General features: G+C 47.7%; 1 protein-coding gene across 1 annotated transcript in view; it reads right to left on the reverse strand.

Annotated features, from left to right (window-relative positions):
- Positions 1-5,616: 5,616 nt before the first annotated feature.
- Pgant5 (polypeptide N-acetylgalactosaminyltransferase 5) overlaps positions 5,617-21,982 on the reverse strand; it is a 75,608-nt gene continuing 59,242 nt past the window's right edge. The window contains exon 10 of the mRNA XM_068357205.1: positions 5,617-9,459. Within this exon, the coding sequence (XP_068213306.1) occupies positions 9,313-9,459 (147 nt within the window). The 3' untranslated portion in view covers positions 5,617-9,312. The remainder of the gene's footprint in view (positions 9,460-21,982) is intronic.

Raw genomic sequence — 21,982 nt, forward strand, 5'->3', positions numbered from 1 at the left:
GCTCCCCCGCGTGAGCGTCAATAGCCTCCCGCGCGTGAGGCAGCAGGACAACGCACGGCAAGGTCGCCATCGTCGCATTCCCCTCCCTGCAAGCGCAGAACAGCGCGTACTGCGGTGGAAGGGAAGCTTCCAGAAAAGTTCAGGAACCCTTTTTCTTCTTTTCAGGCGAACCCCCCTTTGGAAACTCTGTCCCTCCACAGGGGGAGTGTCAGTCAACAGCCATGGTTCGGGGCACTAATCAGAGCGGTTACACAGGCTTTCAAGCCTGTTCTCTCTGAGTTAGGCCACAGATCCCTGGCTGTGTCTACCCCTCTGAAGAGAAAAAGAGGAGTTTCGGACGCGGTGACTTCTCCGAGAGCTAAGCTGTCTCCTCATAAGTCTTTGAGCCAGGTTCCCTTCCCTCCCCAGACTTTTTCTCCCTGTCGGACGAGGATTTCCCGTCCTCGGGAGTCACGTGAGGTGAGACATTCCCCCATCGCACCAATGAGGGAAACCCCACCTCGCGTTGAAAAGTCTTCCCGGGTAGGGGCGGAGAAGAACTTGCCTCCGTCTATGTTGGAGTCCTACATCCTTCCCAGGAAGGAGTCGAAGGACTCAAAGACAGTGCCAAAATCCTCGACGAGACTTAGGACGGAGCCAGCTAGTCACTCGGAGAATGTGCGCGATTCTCCCCAAGAAGAGCCTTTGGGGAGAGGAGACTTCGCTGCAAGTCCGACGTCCGGAGGAGAACTACAAGAGTCAGAGCATGCATTTTGGCAGGTTCTGATTCTTATGAGGGCTCTCAATGGGTTTACCGACCCAGAGATCCCTCCTCGAGAGGGCAAAGACACGGTCTTGGACCGCGTATTTGGCACTCAAAAACCTTCTAGGGCCAGTGCTGCTTTGCTCTGGTCTCAGGGAGTTAAGAGTACTAGAGACAAGATTGCTGTCCAGCTCTCTGAGTTAGCCTCCTCCAACCATTCCAGTGCCGGCAACAAGCTTCTCCCACCTCCTTGTGTACAACAGAGGAGGTACTTCGAGATCTTGGAGGAGCCTTGTTTAGGTCTTCCTCTCCACCATTCTTTGGAAGAGCTCACCAGGGGAGTCCCTCTTGAGAGAATCTCCAACCGGAAGGTCTCATTCTCGGCAACTGAGATCCTTAACCAGGAGAAGGTTGCGAAGTGTGCTATGCAAGCCACGTAGTGGCTGGATATCTGGTTAGGGACCTTAGGTATCCTGATACGTTCTGAGGATTTCTCCAAAGAACGTACCAGGAAAGCTATGGAGACGTTCCTCCTCTCAGGCACTCGCACGATAGAGTTTCTGGCCCACCAAGTTTCGAACTTGTGGGCGAACACCATCCTGAAACATCGGGATGCGGTGGCTGAGAGGTTCCATCAGAAGGTCCCTAGCACCGAGATAAATAGGCTCAGGCATTCTTCCTTGGAAGGAACGAACCTGTTTGAGCCTAAAGATTTGGAACATGCTGCTGAGAGGTGGAGGAAGTCCCACCAAGACTCCCTCCTTCATAGGGCTTTGACATCCAAGCCCTATAAGCCTCCAGCACCCCAGCAGTTCCTTCCTACCAAGACCACGAAACCGACAACGGCAGCGAAGACAGTGGTGTCTAAGCCCTTTCCTTAGACAAAAAGTCCTCCAGGGGAGGTGAAAATCCTAGAGGGAGCAGCCGAGGCCGCAAACGCTAGGATTGGCAGTCCCCCTGCATGTCCACCAGTGGGGGGATGCCTGCAAAGTTGCGCAGACAGGTGACAGCAACTCTGGGCCGATTTCTGGACGATTTCCATAATCAGTCAGGGATATCGCGGCCCGTTCATAACATCTCTACCTCCCCTGACGACGAATCCAGTGTCATTGAGCTCCCTTGCCATGGGATCAGCAAGGGGGCAAGCCCTTCGGGCAGAAGTCCAGACCCTGTTGAAGAAGGGTGCTCTCCAAGAGGTCCTCAACGGGTCCCCAGGCTTCTTCAGTCGACTCTTTCTTGTAAAGAAGGCGTCTGGAAGCTGGAGACCAGTCATCGACCTCTCAGCTCTGAACAAGTTTGTCAAACAAACTCCGTTCAGCATGGAGACCGCAGACACGGCCAGACTAGCAGTGGGCCCGCAAGACTTCATGTGTACTCTGGATCTGAAGGACGCGTACTTCCAGATCCCTGTCCATCCGTCTTCAAGGAAGTACTTAAGATTCAGCCTAGACAACAAGGAGTACCAGTTCAAGGTGCTGTGTTTCGGTCTCTCCACAGCGCCACAGGTTTTCACCAGAGTGTTCACCCTAATATCTTCGTGGGCACACAGGATCGGCATCCGTCTCTTCCGTTATCTGGACGACTGGCTGATCCTAGCAGACTCAGTGTCATTCCTTCTTCAACACCGGGACAAACTTCTGGGACTTTGCCAGGATCTGGGGATCATGGTAAATCTCGAGAAGTCCTCTCTGCTTCCCATCAGACGACAGGATACCAAGGCTGAGGAAGGTCTCAAGCCCTTTTCTCAGACGAGAAGAACTTCCAGCCCAATCGTGGTTATGTCTCCTCGGTCACCTCTCATCTTTGGCTCGTCTAGTTCCCAACGGTCGCCTCAAGATGAGATCCCTCCAGTGGCAACTCAAGTCCCGGTGGAATCAAGGCTACGATTCCCCGGACGTCACGATCCCTATGGGTCCTGCGGAACGGACGGACCGCCATTGGTGGGTGACAGACGAGAACCTATGAAGAGGAGTGGATCTTCTTGTCCTCCCCCCGGATTTGATGCTGTTTTTGGACGCCTTAAAGAAAGGGTGGGGGGCCCACGTTCTGCACCACACGACCTCAGGCCTGTGGTCAGAATCAGAAAAGTGCCTCCATATAAATCTTCGAGAGATGGAGGCTGTCATTTTGGCCCTTCAACGGTTCCAAAAATACCTGGCGGGTCACTCTGTGGTGGTGATGAGCGACAACACCACAGTAGTGGCTTACACCAACAAACAAGGACGTACCTTTTCGAAGCAGCTATCCCATCTTACAGTAGAGATACTGAGATGGACCGAAGTCCACTCTATTCCACTATCGGCACGTTTCATTCCAGGCAAGAGGAACGTGCTCGCCGACAATCTGAGCAGAGCGTCTCAGATAGTGAGTACCGAGTGGTCTTTGGATCATCTAGTAGCCAACAAAGTCCTGACTGTGTGGGGTTTCCCCGACTGTGGATCTGTTCGCAACAGCTATGAACTTCAAGCTTCCGCTGTACTGCTCCCCAGTCCTGGATCCCAAGGCGCTCTGGCCAGATGCCTTCCAACAACGGTGGGACAACATCGACGTCTACGCCTTTCCCCCGTTCTGTCTGATGAGGAGGGTGCTCAACAAGACCAGAATATCGGTCAATCTTTCGATGACCCTCATAGCTCCGCTATGGCATCACGCGGAATGGTTTCCGGACCTTCTGCAACTCCTAACGGAACTACCACGAGAACTCCCTCCACGACACAATTTACTCAGACAACCACATGCCAACATCTTCCACAAAGCCATAGCTTCACTACGACTTCACACCTGAAAACTATCCAGCATCTCCTCGCTGAGAGAGGATTTTCGCAACAAGTTGCGATCAGGATGTCTGGACATCTGCGAAAGTCATCCGCTGCTGTCTACCAGGCAAAGTGGAAAGTCTTCTGTGGTTGGTGTCGTGGAAGGGGTATCTCTCCACTCGATGCCACTATTCCAACAATAGCGGAGTTCCTCGTGTATTTGCGGGAAGAAATGCGCCTTTCAGTCTCGGCAGTGGAAGGCTATCGCTCAGCCTTAAGTCTAGCCCTCAGGCTGAAAGGAATGGACATTTCTTCTTCGCTGGAACTTTCTCTACTCATACGAAGTTATGAACTTACCTGCCCTCAGTCCGAAGTGAGACCTCCTCCATGGAATGTGGTTTGAGTTCTCAGGTCTCTTAAGAGACCTCCCTATGAACCATTACACCAGTCTTCAGACCGCCACCTAACTTGGAAGACGGTGTTCCTACTAGCCTTGGCTTCGGCCAAGCGTGTTAGTGAACTTCATGGTCTCTCGTATGACATCGCCCATTCAAGGGGAGGGGGGGAAGGTAATGTTCAGATTCGTCCCTGAGTTTATTGCTAAGACTTAGAATCCGGGAGTAGCGGACCTTCGGTTCGACTCGTTCCAGATTTCGAGTCTCCGTTCTGTAACAGATGACCCAGACTATCTCCTACTATGCCCAGTAAGGAGCTTGAGGCTATATCTCAAAAGAACGGCTGCAGTCTGTCCTCAGGTGCCAGCGTTATTTGTTAGCACAGGGAGGACTAAGAGGAGGGTCACCAAGAACACCATCTCAGCATGGATTCGTAGGGTGATTCATCTGTCCCTGAATCCAGACCCTCCTCCGTCACATCGCCCTAGAGCACATGATGTCAGGGGCGTAGCTACGTCTCTGGTCTTCAAAAAGAATTTTTCAGTGACGCAGGTCCTTCAAGCTGGGGTGTGGAAGCGTCAGACATCCTTCACAGCCCACTACCTGCAAGACGTGACGCACAGGAGGCTCAATACGTTTTTTATCGGCCCTGAGGTGGTTGCATAACAGCTGGTTTAAAACCTCGAGCTCCTTATTGGACAAGTAGCAGAAGGTTGAGGGCATTGTTACCCAGTTTTAGTCTGCATGAATGAAAAGGTTTGTCTGGCCCTTATTGTTTTCTTCTTCATCTTCCCCTCTCTTGGGGAAAGCAGCATCCTGGGTTCTCTGCATAGATGACCCAAACCACTGCAGGTAAACCATGTTTCCTTGTGTTCCTAGTATTAAGCTAATACTGTCACGTCCCCATACCCTGACGAGGTGGTATTGGGAGAGTCCTAGTCTAAAGTTTCCAACTAAAGAACTTCAGGTCAACTTCCTAGGACGAGTCACACTTCGTTATACCTTCACACAGCTTGCGTAGGCTGCAGTCCTTGCATAGCAAGGTTCTAACGAGGTGCAAGGACTCCTTATTTTTTGAGTGCTGACACACTCAAATAACGAGCCCCCGGGCAAAGCCAAAAAGCCAGTACTGGCTGGGACGTCCACCCTTCCTAATGGGTGAGTCACCCCTATTAAATAGTGTGGTTTGTATGTCAGTTACGGAACAAATGACCAATTCGTAGATAATTTGTATTTTTCCTAACTATACAAACCTTAGCTATTTAATCAAACTTGCCCGCCAGCCTTATGCCCCTTGAAGTCCTACCTCCAAGCAAAGTGAGCTCAAGCACAGGTGTGTGTGTGTGTGTGTGGGGGGGGGGGGGGGGGTGTTAGTAGCAAGCTACCCTCCCCTACCCCTGCTAACTAGCGGTGGAGTAGTAAACCCTCATTAAAATTCTAATGGCTCGTCATTTCAGCTACGCCGAAAGTAATACCCCTATTAAATAGCCAAGGTTTGTATAGTTAGGAAAAATACAAAATACTTCAAAAATTTGTGATTTTATGGTACTTACAGCATGTGTATACTTTGCTGCTAAGAAAAGAAAAAAAAAATTTCATATCATAGAAAAAAAGGTGAGGACTACTTATAAACAGGGTGATAGGGTAAAAGAGAGACAGGCAGATTAAAACAGTAGATGCATGAAAAAGATGTTGCATATTACAGGGGTAATTAGAGGAATAATAAATTGAAAACATTTTATTAAAAAAAATTAAGATTCCCATCACCTCACATACACACTATGAGAGAATCCACATTTCTGACAAAAGCAGCATACAGTAACAATGTATTTAAAATCAATCAAAATGGGCTTTGACTTAAGCAATAGCAAAGGAATGATACATAGTACCTCAAGCTTTGTCAAGAGGGAAAACCCAAGTATAATACAAAGACATTGTTTAATAATGTACAATGTTTTTTCATAAGGATTTTTTTTGTGGAATATAAATGAAATGTTGTACTGTAAAATTAAAAGTCCAAAAATCGTAGCAGTCAAAACAGGCTTAAAAATAATAAAACCTTTATTATTGTACACATTCATATCAAAGACAGCTTGAGGGCTTAATTTTCAGAGCACCATTTTTGTAGGAATGACATGTAAGCATATATATTACACCCAGGATATAAATGATCAATCACTTAACATGCTTGAAATTAGCAACAGCCTACATTAAACTCAATATCACCAGTCAAAATAATTCTTTATAAAAAAAAAGCATTCACACAGTTGGCAATCATGTTCACATTCAACTCTATGGAAGAAGGCTTGGAGGATAATGTAATATACTGTATATATATATATATATTTATATGTTCACCAGAAAAAATCTGTCTTAAAATCTAGTTTATCACTCTTAAAAATTTCAAACAAGTCAAATATTGATAGACCATAACTCACAGCTTCAGAAACAAATAGGAAATGGCTTTAACATGAAGATAATTATGACCCACAATTTTAGGATGAAGGGGATGTGTGGCAGTAGTAGTGGTCATTTGGTATTTTAATAGTTTAGGCTTTTTATAAGACTTGATTTTCAATACAAAAAGTTGATGTTACCACCACTATTCAGTATCCATATTCCATATGTTTCTAGGATATATCATGAAAGGTTTTAATTTAAATTTCCTTTAGTTTTCACATCACTCAGTATGAGTTCTAATTTCATTAGAATGCAATCTTCCTTTGTGTAATTCAATTCTTCAATAATTTCAGTCTGAAAATACAACTCTTAAGATGAGAGAAAAACATCTACAAAATACAACAGACAAATAAATTCATTTATTTATTTACACATCTGCACACCATAAAATCATCACCCTGTCTGAGTGCTTTTCATGAAAAATTAAGCAAAAAATCGGGGAACCAGCTCCTGATTTTCTACTCTGAACTTGCACACCAAGCATAATTTTTTTTTTTTTTTTTTTTGTGCAGCTTTACTGACAGAACAGTCCTTACACAGAGAAAAAGTATTTTATTGGGTAAAACCCATATTTAAAGTGGTCACTTCAAGCCTAAAAAAATACACATTAGGCACATAAGTTATTGTATTTCTTAATGGAATGAAAAAGTGACTAGGGTCATGGAAGAAAAGAATGAATGAGTTGACCCTTGATGGAATGTTACATTTCAGAGTGAGAATACATAGTCAAAAATAGGAACTGCCTAATGTTTCTCCTCCATATACAAAAACAAAATTAAAAAATGAAATCTGTAATTTCCAGCACCATCTCAAAATATTTTGCTTACACACTACGCTGTTACTCGAAACTTTATTGACCCTGTTATCTCCTAGATTATATTACGTGATAGCTCTCCCTTGGCACATAAGGATCTTAACGGCTACCTTTAGACACCATTTACATATTTTTTCTTATTTGTTACTTCAACTAAGTGCTTCAGCTTCCTCCGACTTGTATTACATACTAACAAAACAAAATCGTATCCTTAATGGTATATTGTTATTGATGACCCTGGAACCATAATTTAAGTTGCGAGTCATGAGCAAAAGCGTAAAATTCAACACACAAATACAAAGTGAAGATTAAGTACAATTTATAAGATACACAAAGAAAAGATTTCTTGTTTTTGGAATAAAAAAAAATGCTAAAAATATGAAAGATGATAGCTGATGAAAAATTTGGCAATACTGCACTTCAAAGGAGTTGAATACTCATATGTCAACTACAAAAATTCCTGACCTTTCACAAAATAATATGTTCATTGCTTTTGTATATAAGCTAAAGGGATGCTTTCATACTTAAAAAGGACAAAAACTTGGACTTGAGACAGCTTGTTCTTTCAAAGCCAATCCTCATAAAAAATTATACAATACTGTCCTTATTGTTACTTAGTAATGAGTAAATACCCAGTTGTGATTTCAGATATCAAAATAGCAGATGAACATAATTATTTTTGTACAAAACATATCACTGGAAAGGTACTGTAAATGCAAATCCATATGGATAAATGTATGCAACCGTTTCTTTCTATTGCCATTTTATAAGTAGTTTTATGTGATCATCAAGGTGGCTACAAAACCACTAGATCAAATTAATACTTTACTTGGCAAACCGAGATATAAATTACAGCAAATTGGCTAACCTGAGAAAGAAGAGAACTTTCATACATGCTTTAATACATAATTCAAGTTAGAAGAATTACCTGAAAGGCTTACTACTAAATAAAAAAAAATAGCTTTTTTAATTTACTCTATATTTTCGCCACCATTGTCAATGAAATTTAGATATGCATTCATGTTTAATAATGATTAAAATAACTAGCAACAACTTACACTTTTAAAGCTTTCTGTGCAGCAATCACAGTTATTCCAACATACTGCAGTATTTTAGCTTTTTTAATATTGGCCTAAATATTTGAGTGTCTGTATTGTATCTGCAAGTAATAATCCTTTCATAAATTATGCACTATTGTGCAAAACCTAGTACAGAGCATATACAACACTACATATTGAAGCTACAAAATGAGGAATTACCCTTTACTCTTCTCTCATGGCTAGACGAAAATCTTAGGAAAAATATATCCTTTTATGATTTCAAACAGTATTTTTATTGCAATGAGAAAAAATATATTTATAGAATAAATTTTAAACCATGTCCTCTTATCCTTTACATATAGGAAGCCTTTCCTCTATCAATACAGTTGTCAACAACTGGGATTAAAGAACGCCCACTAAACCAGGTGTGGTTCATATTTTGATAAAATGAAAGCATAACCTTCTGGCATTATTATTTTTAGTTTCTGTTAGAAGGCACTGGTTTGCAACACCTGGGAAAATACAGGAAGATACATTTCTGGAAGTTACAAGGTAGTCAGATTATTTACACTAAATACATTATTTAAATTTTAAGATTTTGTCTCAATGTGTATTTGATACTTAGTCTACGATTTTAGTTGTAGTAACACTCCCAAATTTTAAATAAAACATTCAAAATACTGTTCTAACTCAAGGCCCAATTAAACTTGTCTCTACCACGTTTATGTAAAGTACCAAACCTCTAAATTAAGATACTTTATTCAGTGTGGTGCAAAATTTACACAAGTTCAATTTTTCCAATTAAGGTCTGTAAAATTATCCACATTAAGTACAATTGCATGGCCACTGTCCATTTCATAGGTAGGTAACACATGCATGATTCACAACCCAAATTCAATATTATCTTTTGTTTTTCATCTAGAGGATCTAACACGAATTGGTCAAGCAGTCTTTCAGCTCATTATTGTGGTCCACCTGATTATTAACTGTACGCAGTATATTCACCAAAGTATTTTAGTGTTCACTAGTACAGTTCACTCATTATATTGTGGTCTTTTTATACATAACATGAATGTGTTCGCTCCACTATTAACTTTATTATTCACTAGTTAGCTTGCCATTTAAATGAACCTTTCATAACCCACTGCTGACTTGCTGTGCCATCACATGGCTTCAAAACAGGTAGAGTAACATCTCTTGCATCAGGCTTTTGTAAACACCGGCCAGAATTCACATGCCTGATAGAACCATCCTGTAATATATATATGAAATTTAATAACAAGTCAATACACTGCACATTACTATATGAAATTATTGATAAACACTGCACATCACTATATGAAAATATTTGGCAAATTAATGTAATCAACACCTGTGCGCTTCCAAAATGCATCTACACCTATTAAAAATAAATGTAATGGAATGTCTTTAATGGTAATTTAATGAGGAAAATTTTATATATTTGAAATACTCGCCTAAATCTTGCTAATCCAACGATTTGCGAGATCAAACTTGGCATGTTTTAGATCAGAAGATGGTTTTTGAGATAGTACTATAAACAGGGTATGAAGAAAGTTGAATTGGATATAAAAATCAGATTTTGTATAGTTAACATGATTGGCTCTCTCAGCAGACAGGTATAACTAAACAAGAAAAAAAGTATGTGCACGTAATTTCATTTCAAGTTTATGAATAATATAATTTTGAAGATAGTTATGTAAAAGGTAAAGTGTAGTCTTAATACAAATGCAACCCAGCTCTCCAATCTCATTTCTTTCCCATCATTATCCCTACATTAAAGGGTCGGAAGCCTGATGTGCCCTCTCCAAATTCTTCAACCAAAGTCTTCCTCTTCCACCAAACCTTTTCTCTCCATATCATCCTTCACCTTAGCTCACCAGCCACTAAAGACACTACTGAACCAAGGCAGGGGAGAAGGGTATCTTCAAGAAGGTTAATAGTGCTTCCTTTCCCTCATGAATGGGGGAGGAAGTAACCTAACAGAGTTATCAGCCCTAAAAGTCTTTCCTGCAAGAGATTAGTATTTTTGGGCTCAAGCCATGACGTCCTAATGGAAGGTTCCTTTAGTAGCTTCCGAAGGGTATATATGACTACAGTGATATTCCCAGAGAATCAAACCAAAGGTTTCACAGAATTCTAACTTCTGGCGCGAGTACCTTTAAGATTACTCTCAAGGGTATCGTATAATATCATTAGGGGACGTATTCTTGACACGCCACATGGCAATCTGCACCCCGAATAGCCTTTACGCCTCTAGACTCTAGGGGGAAGACGTGGCAGAATAGAAGGGTAACCGCAACAAAGATTACCCTGGTTCCCCTACTACAATCGTATCAAAACCACGCCAACTCCCTCTGGCGGTCATTCCTTTATCTGTAGCGACTCACTATGGTGGTGTTCCCTGTCGATCTGACATTTCCGATCGATTTCTGGGAATCTTTATGCTTCTACGGCTTCTTTCTCCATCTAGAAAGTTGAGTATTGATTCTTTACAATATGTAATTTAGTTCCAGCCTCGCAATGAAATTGTGTATTTCTTGTGTGCGGGTCTTTGCCGATCGCCGGTGTCGCCATGGCGCTGTCGTTCTTTGTACACGTGCTATCTAGCAGAACGACTTTCCGGTGTACAGTAAATAGCTTATTCATTGTTATGAAAGCTATTTAGGCATTATATATTGTAAAGATATCTATAAGCATATTTTTCCCTTTCCGTGGCGATCGTATATTTCAGAGTTTTGGTGATTTAGGTAACCGAAATCTCGTCTTGTCTGGGTAACATAACCTAGACAACATATACTTTCGTCATTTCCCCGGTTACCCTTGTGTATTGGTTATCATTCCTGGAGATCGATATCTCCTGGAATTATATTAACCATCATCAATCTCACTAGAGATTTATGGGTAATCTCTCTTCCCTCTGAGAGTAGCCTTAGGCTACAACTCTCTGCGTCGGCCTTGAATTTCGAATTCAGGCATGACTAGCCTAGAGTTTTCTGTCTCGTCCCTTAACGGCCGTCGGCAAGTTTTGGGATTCGATCAGAACCTCAGAGTATTTAGTCTTTGTCGGCAGTCGGTCGGCGGGGTGATTGCATTCCCTTGTCGTCGTAACTACTGGCATAGGAGGCTAGCCCTCCCTAGACTACAACTGAAGTGGTCGAATGTTGCCGCCACCTCCTCCCTGTGGTCTAGTAGACTAGTCCTATGCTAAGCCTTGTCCGTGAAGGTGAATAAAGAAGAACATGCAAAAATCTATGGAGATTTCCGTAGGGTTTTTTTGCCTTGATGAAGGATACCCACTTCTTCCAGGATGATTCATATTGCCTTCAGGTATACTTTTTGTATTCCTCTAGGAAGTCCAAACTTTTCTTTGAGATCCCAAACCTTTTCTTCACGGCTAGGGAGAGAAAATCATGAGATGAAGGTCCTTGACTTTCTTTGATGAAGCGAAGACAGTCAACTTCTGCACCTGTTGGGAGAGAACTGGGCCGGCAGAGGGATTAGCTTGGGCTGTAGCTCCAGGACTAGGGGGAACCAGTTACTCCGGGCCCACTTGGGAGCCACTAGGGCTGCTGTCCCTTTGAAGGTTCTCAGTTTGGTAAGGACTTTCAGCAGAAGGTTGGGTGGAGGGAACAGGTAAATCTTGGACCATCTGTTCCAGTCCAGGGACATGGCGTCCACTGCTTCCGCTTTCGGATCCTCGTAAAGGGCCACATATCGAGGAAGTTGCTTGTTGTCGCTCGTCGCGAAGAGGTCGATCTGTAGTTCCGGGACTTGACGAGAGATGAAGAAGAATGATCTTGCGTCTAGGGACCATTCCGACTCTATGGGGCTTGTCCTTGATAGAGCGTCCGCCGGCACGTTACGGAATCCTTGTAGGTGAACTGCAGACAGGTGCCACTTTTTCCTGTCCGCCAGGCAGAAGATGGGTAAATAGCACCTGATTTATGTGGGGTGATCTCGAGCCCTGACGATTGAGACATCTGACTACTACCGAGCTGTCCAGAGTTAGACGGATGTGTATCGAGGGACGCGGGGATAATTTCTTCAGGGTGAGAAGAACTGCCATAGCCTCCAAGATGTTGATGTGAAACGTCTTGAATAGGGGAGACCATGTTCCTTGAACTTGCCGTCGATGGAAGTGACCCCCCCCAACCCTCCAGAGAAGCGTCCGTATGGATGTTGAGCGATGGAGGCGGAGGTTGGAGAGGGATGGATCTTTTCAAGGTCCTTGCTTCTGACCACGGGCTTAGAAGGGAGCGAAGCCTGTTCGGTAGGGGTCTCTTGAGATCTCTTCGAGCGACGGATGCGTTTCATCTCCAGACTCCTGAGGTATCCTTTAGCTGTTCTCGTAGCACTGGGTTTGTCACTGAGGCGAACTGTAGGGAGCCGAGAACTTGCTCCTGCTTGTTGTCTTGAGATCCGTTTGGATTTGAGAAGTCTGACAGACCCTGCTATTTCTTTCCTTTTTTTCAGTGGGATGGAAAGGCGGTGTGACTGAAGATCCCAATGGATTCCTAACCATTGGAACTTCTGAGCTGGAGCGAGGCGAGAGTTCTTGGTGTTTATTTTGAAACCCAGATGGTCCAGGAACTGGGTCACTTTGCTGCAAGCTCTCAAACATTCTTCTGGCGATGTCGATCAGACCAGCCAGTCGTCGAGGTAGGCCATCACTTGGACACCCTGAAGGCGTAGCTGGTGGATTATTGTGTCTGCTAGCTTGGTGAAGATTCTCGGAGCCACGTTGAGCCTGAAGGGGATGGCTCTGAAGGCGCAGCTTCTTCGTTGGAGCCGGAATCCCTAGGTAGGAGGAAGCGTGGTGGTTCATTTGGGATGTGATAGTAGGCATCCGCCAGGTCTATTGAGACCGTGTAGGCCTTGTGAGGCAGTAGGGCTCTTATTTGCTGAAGAGTCAGCATCTTGAATTTGTTGTTGGCAATGAACTTGTTGAAGGGGGACAAGTCGAGAATGACTCTGAGTTTGTCTGAGTCTTTCTTGGGAACACAAAACAGTCTTCCCTGGAACCTGGTGTACTTTACCCTCTTGATCACCTTCTTGTTCAAGAGTTCTAGGCCATATTCTTCCAAGAGGGGGGTTGATGGCTGGAAGAATTGGTGGAAGTTTGGAAGTGGTTGTGTCCAGCTCCAACCCAGTCCCTTCTTGATGATGCTGTGTGCCCAAGGATCGAAAGTCCAGCGATCCTGAAAGTGGCGGAGTCTTCCTCCCACCGGAAGCACTTCATTGCTTCTGGTTTCCCGAGGGTTTGCCACCTCGGCCGCTAGCTCCCCTTCCTCCTCTGCCCCTGGAAGGGACGGCGAGAGGAGTCTCTGCCGGAGCCTCTACCTCTGGGACGAAAGGTAGTGGACTGTCGTTCGTAGGCAGGGGTGAAGACCAGTGATTGCGACACCACCGGTTGGGGGACCAACTGAAAGGTCTGTTGCGGCTGCGCGACCACTTGGGGAGTAGCGGGAGCCAGAAACTGGCGTTTTTGTTGACACTGCTGGGGTCTAGGTTTGGAGGATTTCCTTTTAGGCTGAGGGCCTTCTTCCTGAGAGGATTTCCTCTTGCGGGACACGCCCCACTTATTGAGAAGGTTCCAGTTCTCAGAAGCGGCTTTGTCCACGATCTCTTTCACCAGAGCAGATGGGAAGAGATGCTTGCCCCAGATGTTGGAGGAGATTAGCCTCCGGGGTTAGTGTTTTACTGCCGCATTGGCAAACACGAATTCTCTGCAGACTCTCCGGGCACTGATGAAGCTGTACAAGTCCTTCATCACAGTCACTGGGTGGGTCTTCGCGAGAACCATATACAGATCTGGGACTCTAACGTCCCCGGCCATGACCTCAAGCTGAATTTGATGAGACAGGGACGCAGCTTGTCTCTCCTTTGTCTCCTGCTCCCGACGGAGGAGGTGGTCGTTCAGCTTTGGAAGATCTTCGTTGAACTGACGTCCAGCCACGTCAGGGTCCAGTTTCCCGACCGTGAAAGTAAACTGGATGTCTTTCCAGAATCTGTCGTCGGGGAGAAGGGCGAGGGAGAGACCTACACTCCTCCAGGGTAGGGCAGGGCTTTCCTTCCTCCACCGCCTTCATGACCACATGGAAGGCCTTTTCTACGAAGGAAAAGGTCGCAGAAGAGGGAGCAAGAAAGGACGGATGCTTCTTACTCAATGCCGGCATTTTAGAGTTGGTAAAACCGTGACTCTTAAGGCACTCTGCCAGCATGGCTTGGGCTTTTGAGTAATCAAACACGATCACCTCTTTGGGTTCAGTCTCCTCCTTGGAAACCGGTTCGGACTTGAGTCGGACGTAACAGTCCAGGTAAGCCTCAAAGTTAGGGAAGAATTCGACTTCTTCCAAAAAGATGGACCCTAACTTGGCGTTGATAAAGATTTTTTCCGTCGTAATTGGCATATGCTCGGCGTACCTCCAGGGGTTAGATTCCGAGCAGGGGAGAAGGTCCTTAACCGAGATCTTCTTCGGTTGCTTCCATCCCATCAAACGACTTGTGAGCTCCGCTGAATGCTTATTGAGCTTCTCGTCCATCAGTGCCACCAATACCCGGATGGCATCTTCGGTGGCGGGTAGCAGGGGCTGCGAGGCGGCAGAGGTGGAGGGGACTGGCTCCTCGACCACTACAGGGGCTGCTGGAGGTGGTGGGGCGACCTCGCCCTCCGAATCAGGGTACTCCACCTGATCCTCACCCATGAGGGTCCTCTCGGTGTTGTTGGACACGTCCGACATCTTCTCCACCTCGTCCAGACTACACTTGCTAAGCGTGGTCTCGATGTCGGGCTCAACAGTCAGTTGAACCAAGGGGATCTGATCTTGGAGAACCACAGAATCTGCCGACGCTTTTGGGAAAAGCATGGCCCTCATCTTCTCATTGGGGAGATACGGCCCGGTGGCGTTCTTTTGGAAACCGCGCAGTTTCTCTCGAGCATTGTCCCTGGCCTCCGCGGACGGAGGGTTGTCGAACGCCTCATCAAGGAGGCCTTTGCAGGTTGAGCAGGACTGTGGATCCCAATATTTAAGGTTGCTCTATTTCGCTGCACAGGGGGCATGGGTCCGGCACGCCTTATGCCCGTAGAAGTCCGGGCGGCAAACTCCGCAGGAGCTCGAGCTCTCACACTTCAGGGTCTCCTCCTGTAAAAAAAAAAAAAAAAAAACATAACATGAGTACATGGAAAACAGAGTTATGGCTTGCATTACTCTTAAAATTAAGATTCACTGATCTGTAGCATTGTGTTTTATGTGAGCTCAGGATAGGTGAGCTAGAAGGGAAGTAGGAAGACACATACTTGTGAGTCCCGTCCAGCCAGTTACCGTGACCTTTTCTGCCAACAATTCCTTAGGACCTGAGGTTCTAGGGGAGGGAATGGTATCCCTATGGGGGAGCCAAACTTAGGCTTCCTTATAAAGGAATTGTCTACAGAGTGGAGAGGGTCCGAAATCATTCAGAACCTAGAGAAAAGAGGGGGAAAATAGGGTAAAACCTCCTTATATTTGGGTAGGTCCTGGCAAGAGACTGCACTGAGAACCACAGAGTATGCTGGAAACATTGTACTGTACAACCGTGCACCCCAGCCACTGTCTTTAAGGTATGAAATACCAAAGAAGATCAGTCTGGCTATACGGCTGTATAGGTCAACTGCCGGCACGGGGCCGGCAACCGGGGGGAGTGGTGCGTGTCCATGGAAGCCGCAGGAGCATCACCAGGAGGCCGGTCCGGCAGGGTGAATCCATCTAAGGCTACACACTGAGCAGCAGAGGTAGGAGACACCTATAAAGGCGACCGTCGGAACGGCGGCAGGTCGCCGGCAGGGCGGTGGCCTCCGGCAGCCGGCAGGCTGTCGGCATTGGTGAACCTAGCTGGGTACATAAGATGGAAGGTTGTCTGAGATGTCGGCGGCAAGGGGCGGCAGTCCCCGGCAGCTTGTCGCCTTAGGTAATCCTCAGATAGGAACATCCTATGAAGTAGGAAGGTCACCTGGGGTGCCGGCGGCTAACGCTGGCAGGCAGAGGTGGCAGTGGACTGGCACCATGATAGAAGAGAGAAAGATAAGGAGGGAGTGGGGAAGGGTAATGTCCGATACCCGACCGGCTTCCCTCCGGAAGGAGTGCTCTTATGATAGGAGGGGATATGCCTATCACCCGGCGGCAGGGAGCCGGCAGACGGCTGGATGCCTATGGTAATCCAAGGGAGGATCAGAGGACACTCAAAAAAGGGGAAAGAGGGTGATCTTCCGCCGGCAGGCCAGCTACCAACACTACCCTATAGTTCGACTATGAGGGGGAAGTGCAGCAGAGCGGCCAGCCAAGCAGGAGAGCACAGCTTAACCTACAACTCTCCCCATGGGAGGAATTGCAGGACAGCGGACAAGGGTGTGAAGGCAAGCCGACACTAAGGGATAGAGTGGGGATAGGGGTCGCAACCCTAAAGCTCCCAAGGAGTGGGGGAATCTGTTACTGCTATACAGGTAGGAGAAAAATGCTCTCCAACCCTAGGGTAGGCTAGCTCAGAGTAGGAACAGCACTGGTGTACTGTCCTAAACTATAATGAAACAGAATCCCCCAAAGCCTACCCTAAACCAGGAGAGCTTCTCCTAGATTAGGGAGGGCTGGGAAAAGGAAGACATATCGCTAGGCCACAGGAGGAAGGGACGTGTCCCAACCAAGAGCAGTCTGGGGGGAAAGGCAGGGCCCTTCCTCCTTCAGTCTCAGTCGATACCTAAAGGGAAATGCGTTCCCTAAGGATGGACTGGGATGAACGATAGTTACTCTGGGGTTCTGTCCGAGGTCCCCCCATATATGACAAATTCTGAGATAATTTGTATTTTTCCTAACCATACAAACCTTAGATATTTACATTGGGTTTACTTTCGGCGTAGCTGAAATTGACGAGCCCTTAGATTTTAACGAGGGTTTACTACCCCGCGTTAATTAGCAGGGGTAGGGGGAGGGGTAGCTTGCTACCCCTACCCCCCTCACACACCGGTGAAATGTCTCACTTCACTTAGAGGTAGGACTTGACTTTGGGGGACAGGGCTGGCGGGCAAATATGTGTAAATAGCTAAGGTTTGTATGGTTAGGAAAAATAAAAATTATCTCCGAATTTGTCATTTGTTCCATAACCGAAATACAAACCACGCTAGTTACATTGGGTGACCATAACCCCTAGTACATTGGGTGACTAACCCCTTAGGAAGGGTGGATAGTCCCCAGCCATACTGGCTTTGGCTTACCCGGAGACTCTGAAACCGAGAGTCGCACTCGAGAAAAGGAGTCCCTGCATCTCACAAGTTCCTTGCTCCGCAAGGAAACGTGTGGCCTACATAAGCTTGTGTGTGAAGGAAGAAAGTGTGACCCGTCCTAGGCAGTTGTCCTGGAGTTCCAGAAGGAACTCTGGGTTAGGACGTTCCCAATACCACCTCGTCAGGGTATGGGGGACGCAACAGTATTGTCTCAATACTCGGAACACAAGGAAGCATGTTTTACCTGCAGAGGTTTGAGGTCAGCTATGCAGAGACCAGGATGCTGCTTCCCCAGTAGAGGGAACGATGAAGAAAGAAGTAAGGGCCAGACATACTTCTTTCATTCATGCAGTCTAAAACCTGGTAACAATGCCCTCAACCTTCTGCTACCTGTCCAAAAAGGAGCCTGAGATTAGACCAGCTGTTGTGTAGCCACAACAGAGCGATAGAAACGTATCGATACCCCTGTGGGTCACGTCCTGCAGGAAGCGGGCTGCGAAGGTCATTAGACGCTTCCAGACTCCAGCTTGTAGCACCTGTGTCACAGAGTAGTTCTACTCGAAGGCGAGGGACGTTGCGATGTATCCGGCATCGTGCTGTAGGGCGACGTGACGGGGGCGGGTCTGGATTCATGTCGAGATGAATGCCCTTGAGTCCGAGCTGAAAAGGTATACTGGTGACACTCCCCTGTGTCCTTCCTGTGCTCCCAAACCGGCTTGCACGGGAGGACAAACTGCAGCTGTTCTCAAAGATAACCCCTCGGTTCCTTTACTGGCAAGAAGGAGAAGGTCTGGGTCATCTGATACAGAACGGAGACTCGAAATCTTGAAGGAGTCGAACCGAAGATCCGGGACTCCAAGATTCTGAGTCTAGAAAACAACTCGGGTGCGAACCTGAATGTTGCCTCCCCCTATTCTCTTGAAAGGGCGGAGTCGTACGAGACCATGAAGATTGCTTACACACTGGCCGAGGCCAGAGTGAGCAGGAGCGCCGTCCCCCAAGACGGATTACGATCAGAGGCCTGACGTAATGGTTCTTGAGAAGATATCTTAAGGGACTAAAGAGTCCGAACCATGCTCCAAGGAGGAGGTCTCACTTCGACTGGGGCAGGTACGTTCGAGGCTTCGCATGAGCGAAGAAAGATCTATTCCTTTCAGCCTGAAGGCCAGGGAAAGGCTGAGCGATAGGCTTCACTGCCGAGAGCGGAAAAGCGTTTCCTCCCACCGAAAAGCAATAACTCCGTTATTGCTGGAGTAGAGGCCTCAAGGGAAGAGGTATCTCTCCCACGACACCAACCACAGAAGACTCTCCACTTCGCCTGGTAGACCCCTGCGGATGACTATCGCAGGTGACGCGACCTCCGCTCCGCAACTGTCGCGGGTTGTCTCTTCTTGAGGAGGCAGCGTAGTGTCTCCAGGCATGAAGCCAAAGCGATGCAACGGCTTGTGAAAGATGTTGTAGCGTGGTTGTTTGAGTAGCCTGTGTCGTGGAAGAAGCTCTCCCGGGAGTTCCATCAGGGGATGCAGAGGGTCCGGAAACCGTTCTGCGTTAGTCGCAGCGGAGCTCTCAGGGCCATCGATAGGTTGACAGACAACCTGGTCTTGTTGAGACCCCTTCTCAACAGACAACAATGGTGGGAAGGACGTAGGCGTCGATGTTGTCCCACCGTCACCGGAAAGCATCTTGCCAAAGAGTCTTGGGGTCTGAGACTGGGGGGAAGTACAGCGGCCGCTTTTAGTTCCAGGTTGTCGTGATCAGGTCCCCCAGGCCAGGACTTGCTGGTTACTAGAGGCCAAAGACCCCCAGGTACTCTCTATCTGTGAGGCTCTGCTCAGATTGTCGGAGAGAACATTCCTCTGCCCGGAATGAGCGAGCCGATAATGGTATTGAGAGGACTTCGGATCATCTCAGTATCTCTACTGCAAGATGCGAAAGTATGAAAATGTGCCTCCCTGCTGGTTGGAATACGCAAGTACCATGAAGTTGTCGCGCACGGAGCGACTCGGCAGGATCTGTAGAAGGGCCAGACTACGGCCTCTAAGCCTACCTGAATGATGAGGAGGTACCCTTCAGGTCCTGACCATAGGCCTGAACCGGAACATCCCCCCCCTTTTCTTTGACGAGTCCGAGAACAGCATCAAATGTGGGGAAAGGACGAGAATATCCACTCCCATCAAGAGGTTCCATAGGTCAACACCCATTGCAGGTCTGAACGTTCCGCTGGTCCCATAGGGGCCAGAAAGTCCGGTTAATCGTTGCTTTGATACCACCGGAACTTGGGCCGCCTCAGAGGGAACTTATCCTGAGGCGACCGTTCGGAACTTAGATGGGTCAATGAGGAAAAGAGACCCAGGAAACGTTCCAAGATAGGGCTGAAAGCTCTGCTTGACAGAAACAGGTACTGCGACTCTCCTCAGCCTTGCCACAGTCAACTGAAGGGAAGGCTCGGAGAAGGAGTCAATATCATGGCTAGATACTCCACATGTTGAGGCAGAAGTAGAGAAGGCTCCAAGCAAATTACCATGATCCCTCACTCTTGGTAAAGTCCCGGAAGCTTGTCCCGGTGTTGAAGAAGGTCGAACCCGAGACTACCGGAGTTGGCCAGACCCCCAAAAAGCGAAGGAGGCGGAAGCCTGCTCCTGAGCGACCATGAGGAAAGTAGGGAGAGTTCTCTGGTTGAAAAACCTGCGATGCCGCGGCGGGATCGCCACACCACATCTTAAGCAGGAACACCTGTAGTCTAGGCTGAATTCCAAGAGCTTCCTGGAAGATAGATGGAATGGAACCTGGAAGTACCCGTCCTTCCGATCCAGGGCATAAGGAGTCCTGCAGTCTCGTTACCAGTCTGATTGACTCTGCTGTTCCACGCTAGACAAAGTTTGTTCGACAAACTTGATCAGAGCTGAGAGGTCGACGACGGAACTCCCGTCTCAGATGCTTTCCTACGAGAAAGGATTGACTGAAGAAGCCGGGGGGAAGCCGTTGACGACCCTAAGGAGGACTTTCTCCTAAGGCATGGATCCTTCTGCCCAAACAGGCAAACCTCTTGCCGACCCCATGGCATAGAGGCTCAGTGACACTGGATTCGCTGACAGTGACGGAGAGATGGTAAGAGCGAGGCGCGATATCCTTGGCTGATCACGGAGATCGTGCAGGAATCGGCATCGGGAAGCTGTTATCCGGACGAGTAACCTTAGGCATCCCCTCAGCGTGAGACCTGCAAGGGCGGTTGCCAATCCTAGAGTTTGTGAACTCTGCCGCTCCCTCTAGGATTATGCCTCCCCGGGAGAGCTTCCCGTGCTACCTGTCCCTGACAGGAGGGGACTGCTATTGTACACCTTGTCTTAGCTGCCGTAGCCGGTCCGATAACTTAGGCTGACGAGGCTGAATGAAGAGGCGTCGGAGGCCTGCAGGGTCTGGAAGTAAGCGGCTTGGAGGAGTGAAAACGGAATTCGACTTCCTCCGCACAACAGCTGTCCATGTCTCTGTCCTTGGGCTCAAACAAGCTCCTCCCAAGGATGGAAGTGTGTTTGAGCTTGTCGACATCCACGGATGAGACACCCGAGAGGAAGCCCTCGGTCACTACATCTAGATGCTCCAACATCGAGTTTGCCCGCAAGTTCGAAACTTGGCGACGGAACGCAAAGGTGCTTGAGCCCGAGAGGAGGAAAGTACCTATGATCTTCCTGGAGCTTCCTTGTACAAAACCTCGGGGCGCAACCGAGGAGGGAAAGGCCTGGTAAGCCCCTTCCACGAGATGGTGAAGAGGAAGGGCTAAACCAGTCACCCCCTTGCCCGACGGAGAAATCTCGAAAGGAAAACTCCCTTGCAAGACCCTTCCAGGGAATGACGACGAGGAAGGGCTAACCCAGGTTCTGGAAAGAAGAATGTTGCTCAGACCTCCCTGAAGATTCTTCCTGCTCTTGCACGTGCCATGCTCTGCGTTTACGGGGTGAAGACCGTGTTCTGGAAATACGCGCTCCAGAAGACTCGCCAGGCTGGCCGTGTTGCGAAACCCCGACGGGAAGCGCGGTCGCAATCGCCCTGGCACTCGCGCGATGGTAAATCAATGGTTCGCGCATGGGTGAACGTGGAAGCGCCCGTGCGTGGGCACGCAGGAGCGCAGACGAAAGTGCGCGAGGGAGCGCAGAAGGAGGGCGAGCGTGCTTGGAAGGGCGAGAGCTGGCGGTCGGAATCCGATAGTTCACAGGCGAGCGATGACACGTAGGCAAGCAATGGCTACTGCAGGAATCGAGCTGGTGCTCGCGCGATGGAACACCGTTGGTTCGCGCGCCGGCGAACATTGGAGCGCATGTGCGCGGGCGCGCATGCACGTGGGCATGTGGTCGCGCTGGCACGCGGGCAAGCGCAGGCGGTCAGGAGGCCGATGGTGCGCAGGCAGGCGATGGCGCGTCTTGGCGAGTGATGGCCCGTAGGAGAGTGAAGGCGCGTTGGCAAGCGATGGCGCGTTGGCAAGCGATGGCGCGTCGGCAAGCGGTGGTGC

Source organism: Palaemon carinicauda, chromosome 33 (genome assembly GCF_036898095.1).
Source record: "Palaemon carinicauda isolate YSFRI2023 chromosome 33, ASM3689809v2, whole genome shotgun sequence".
In the NCBI taxonomy this organism is placed as follows: Eukaryota; Metazoa; Arthropoda; class Malacostraca; order Decapoda; family Palaemonidae; genus Palaemon; species Palaemon carinicauda.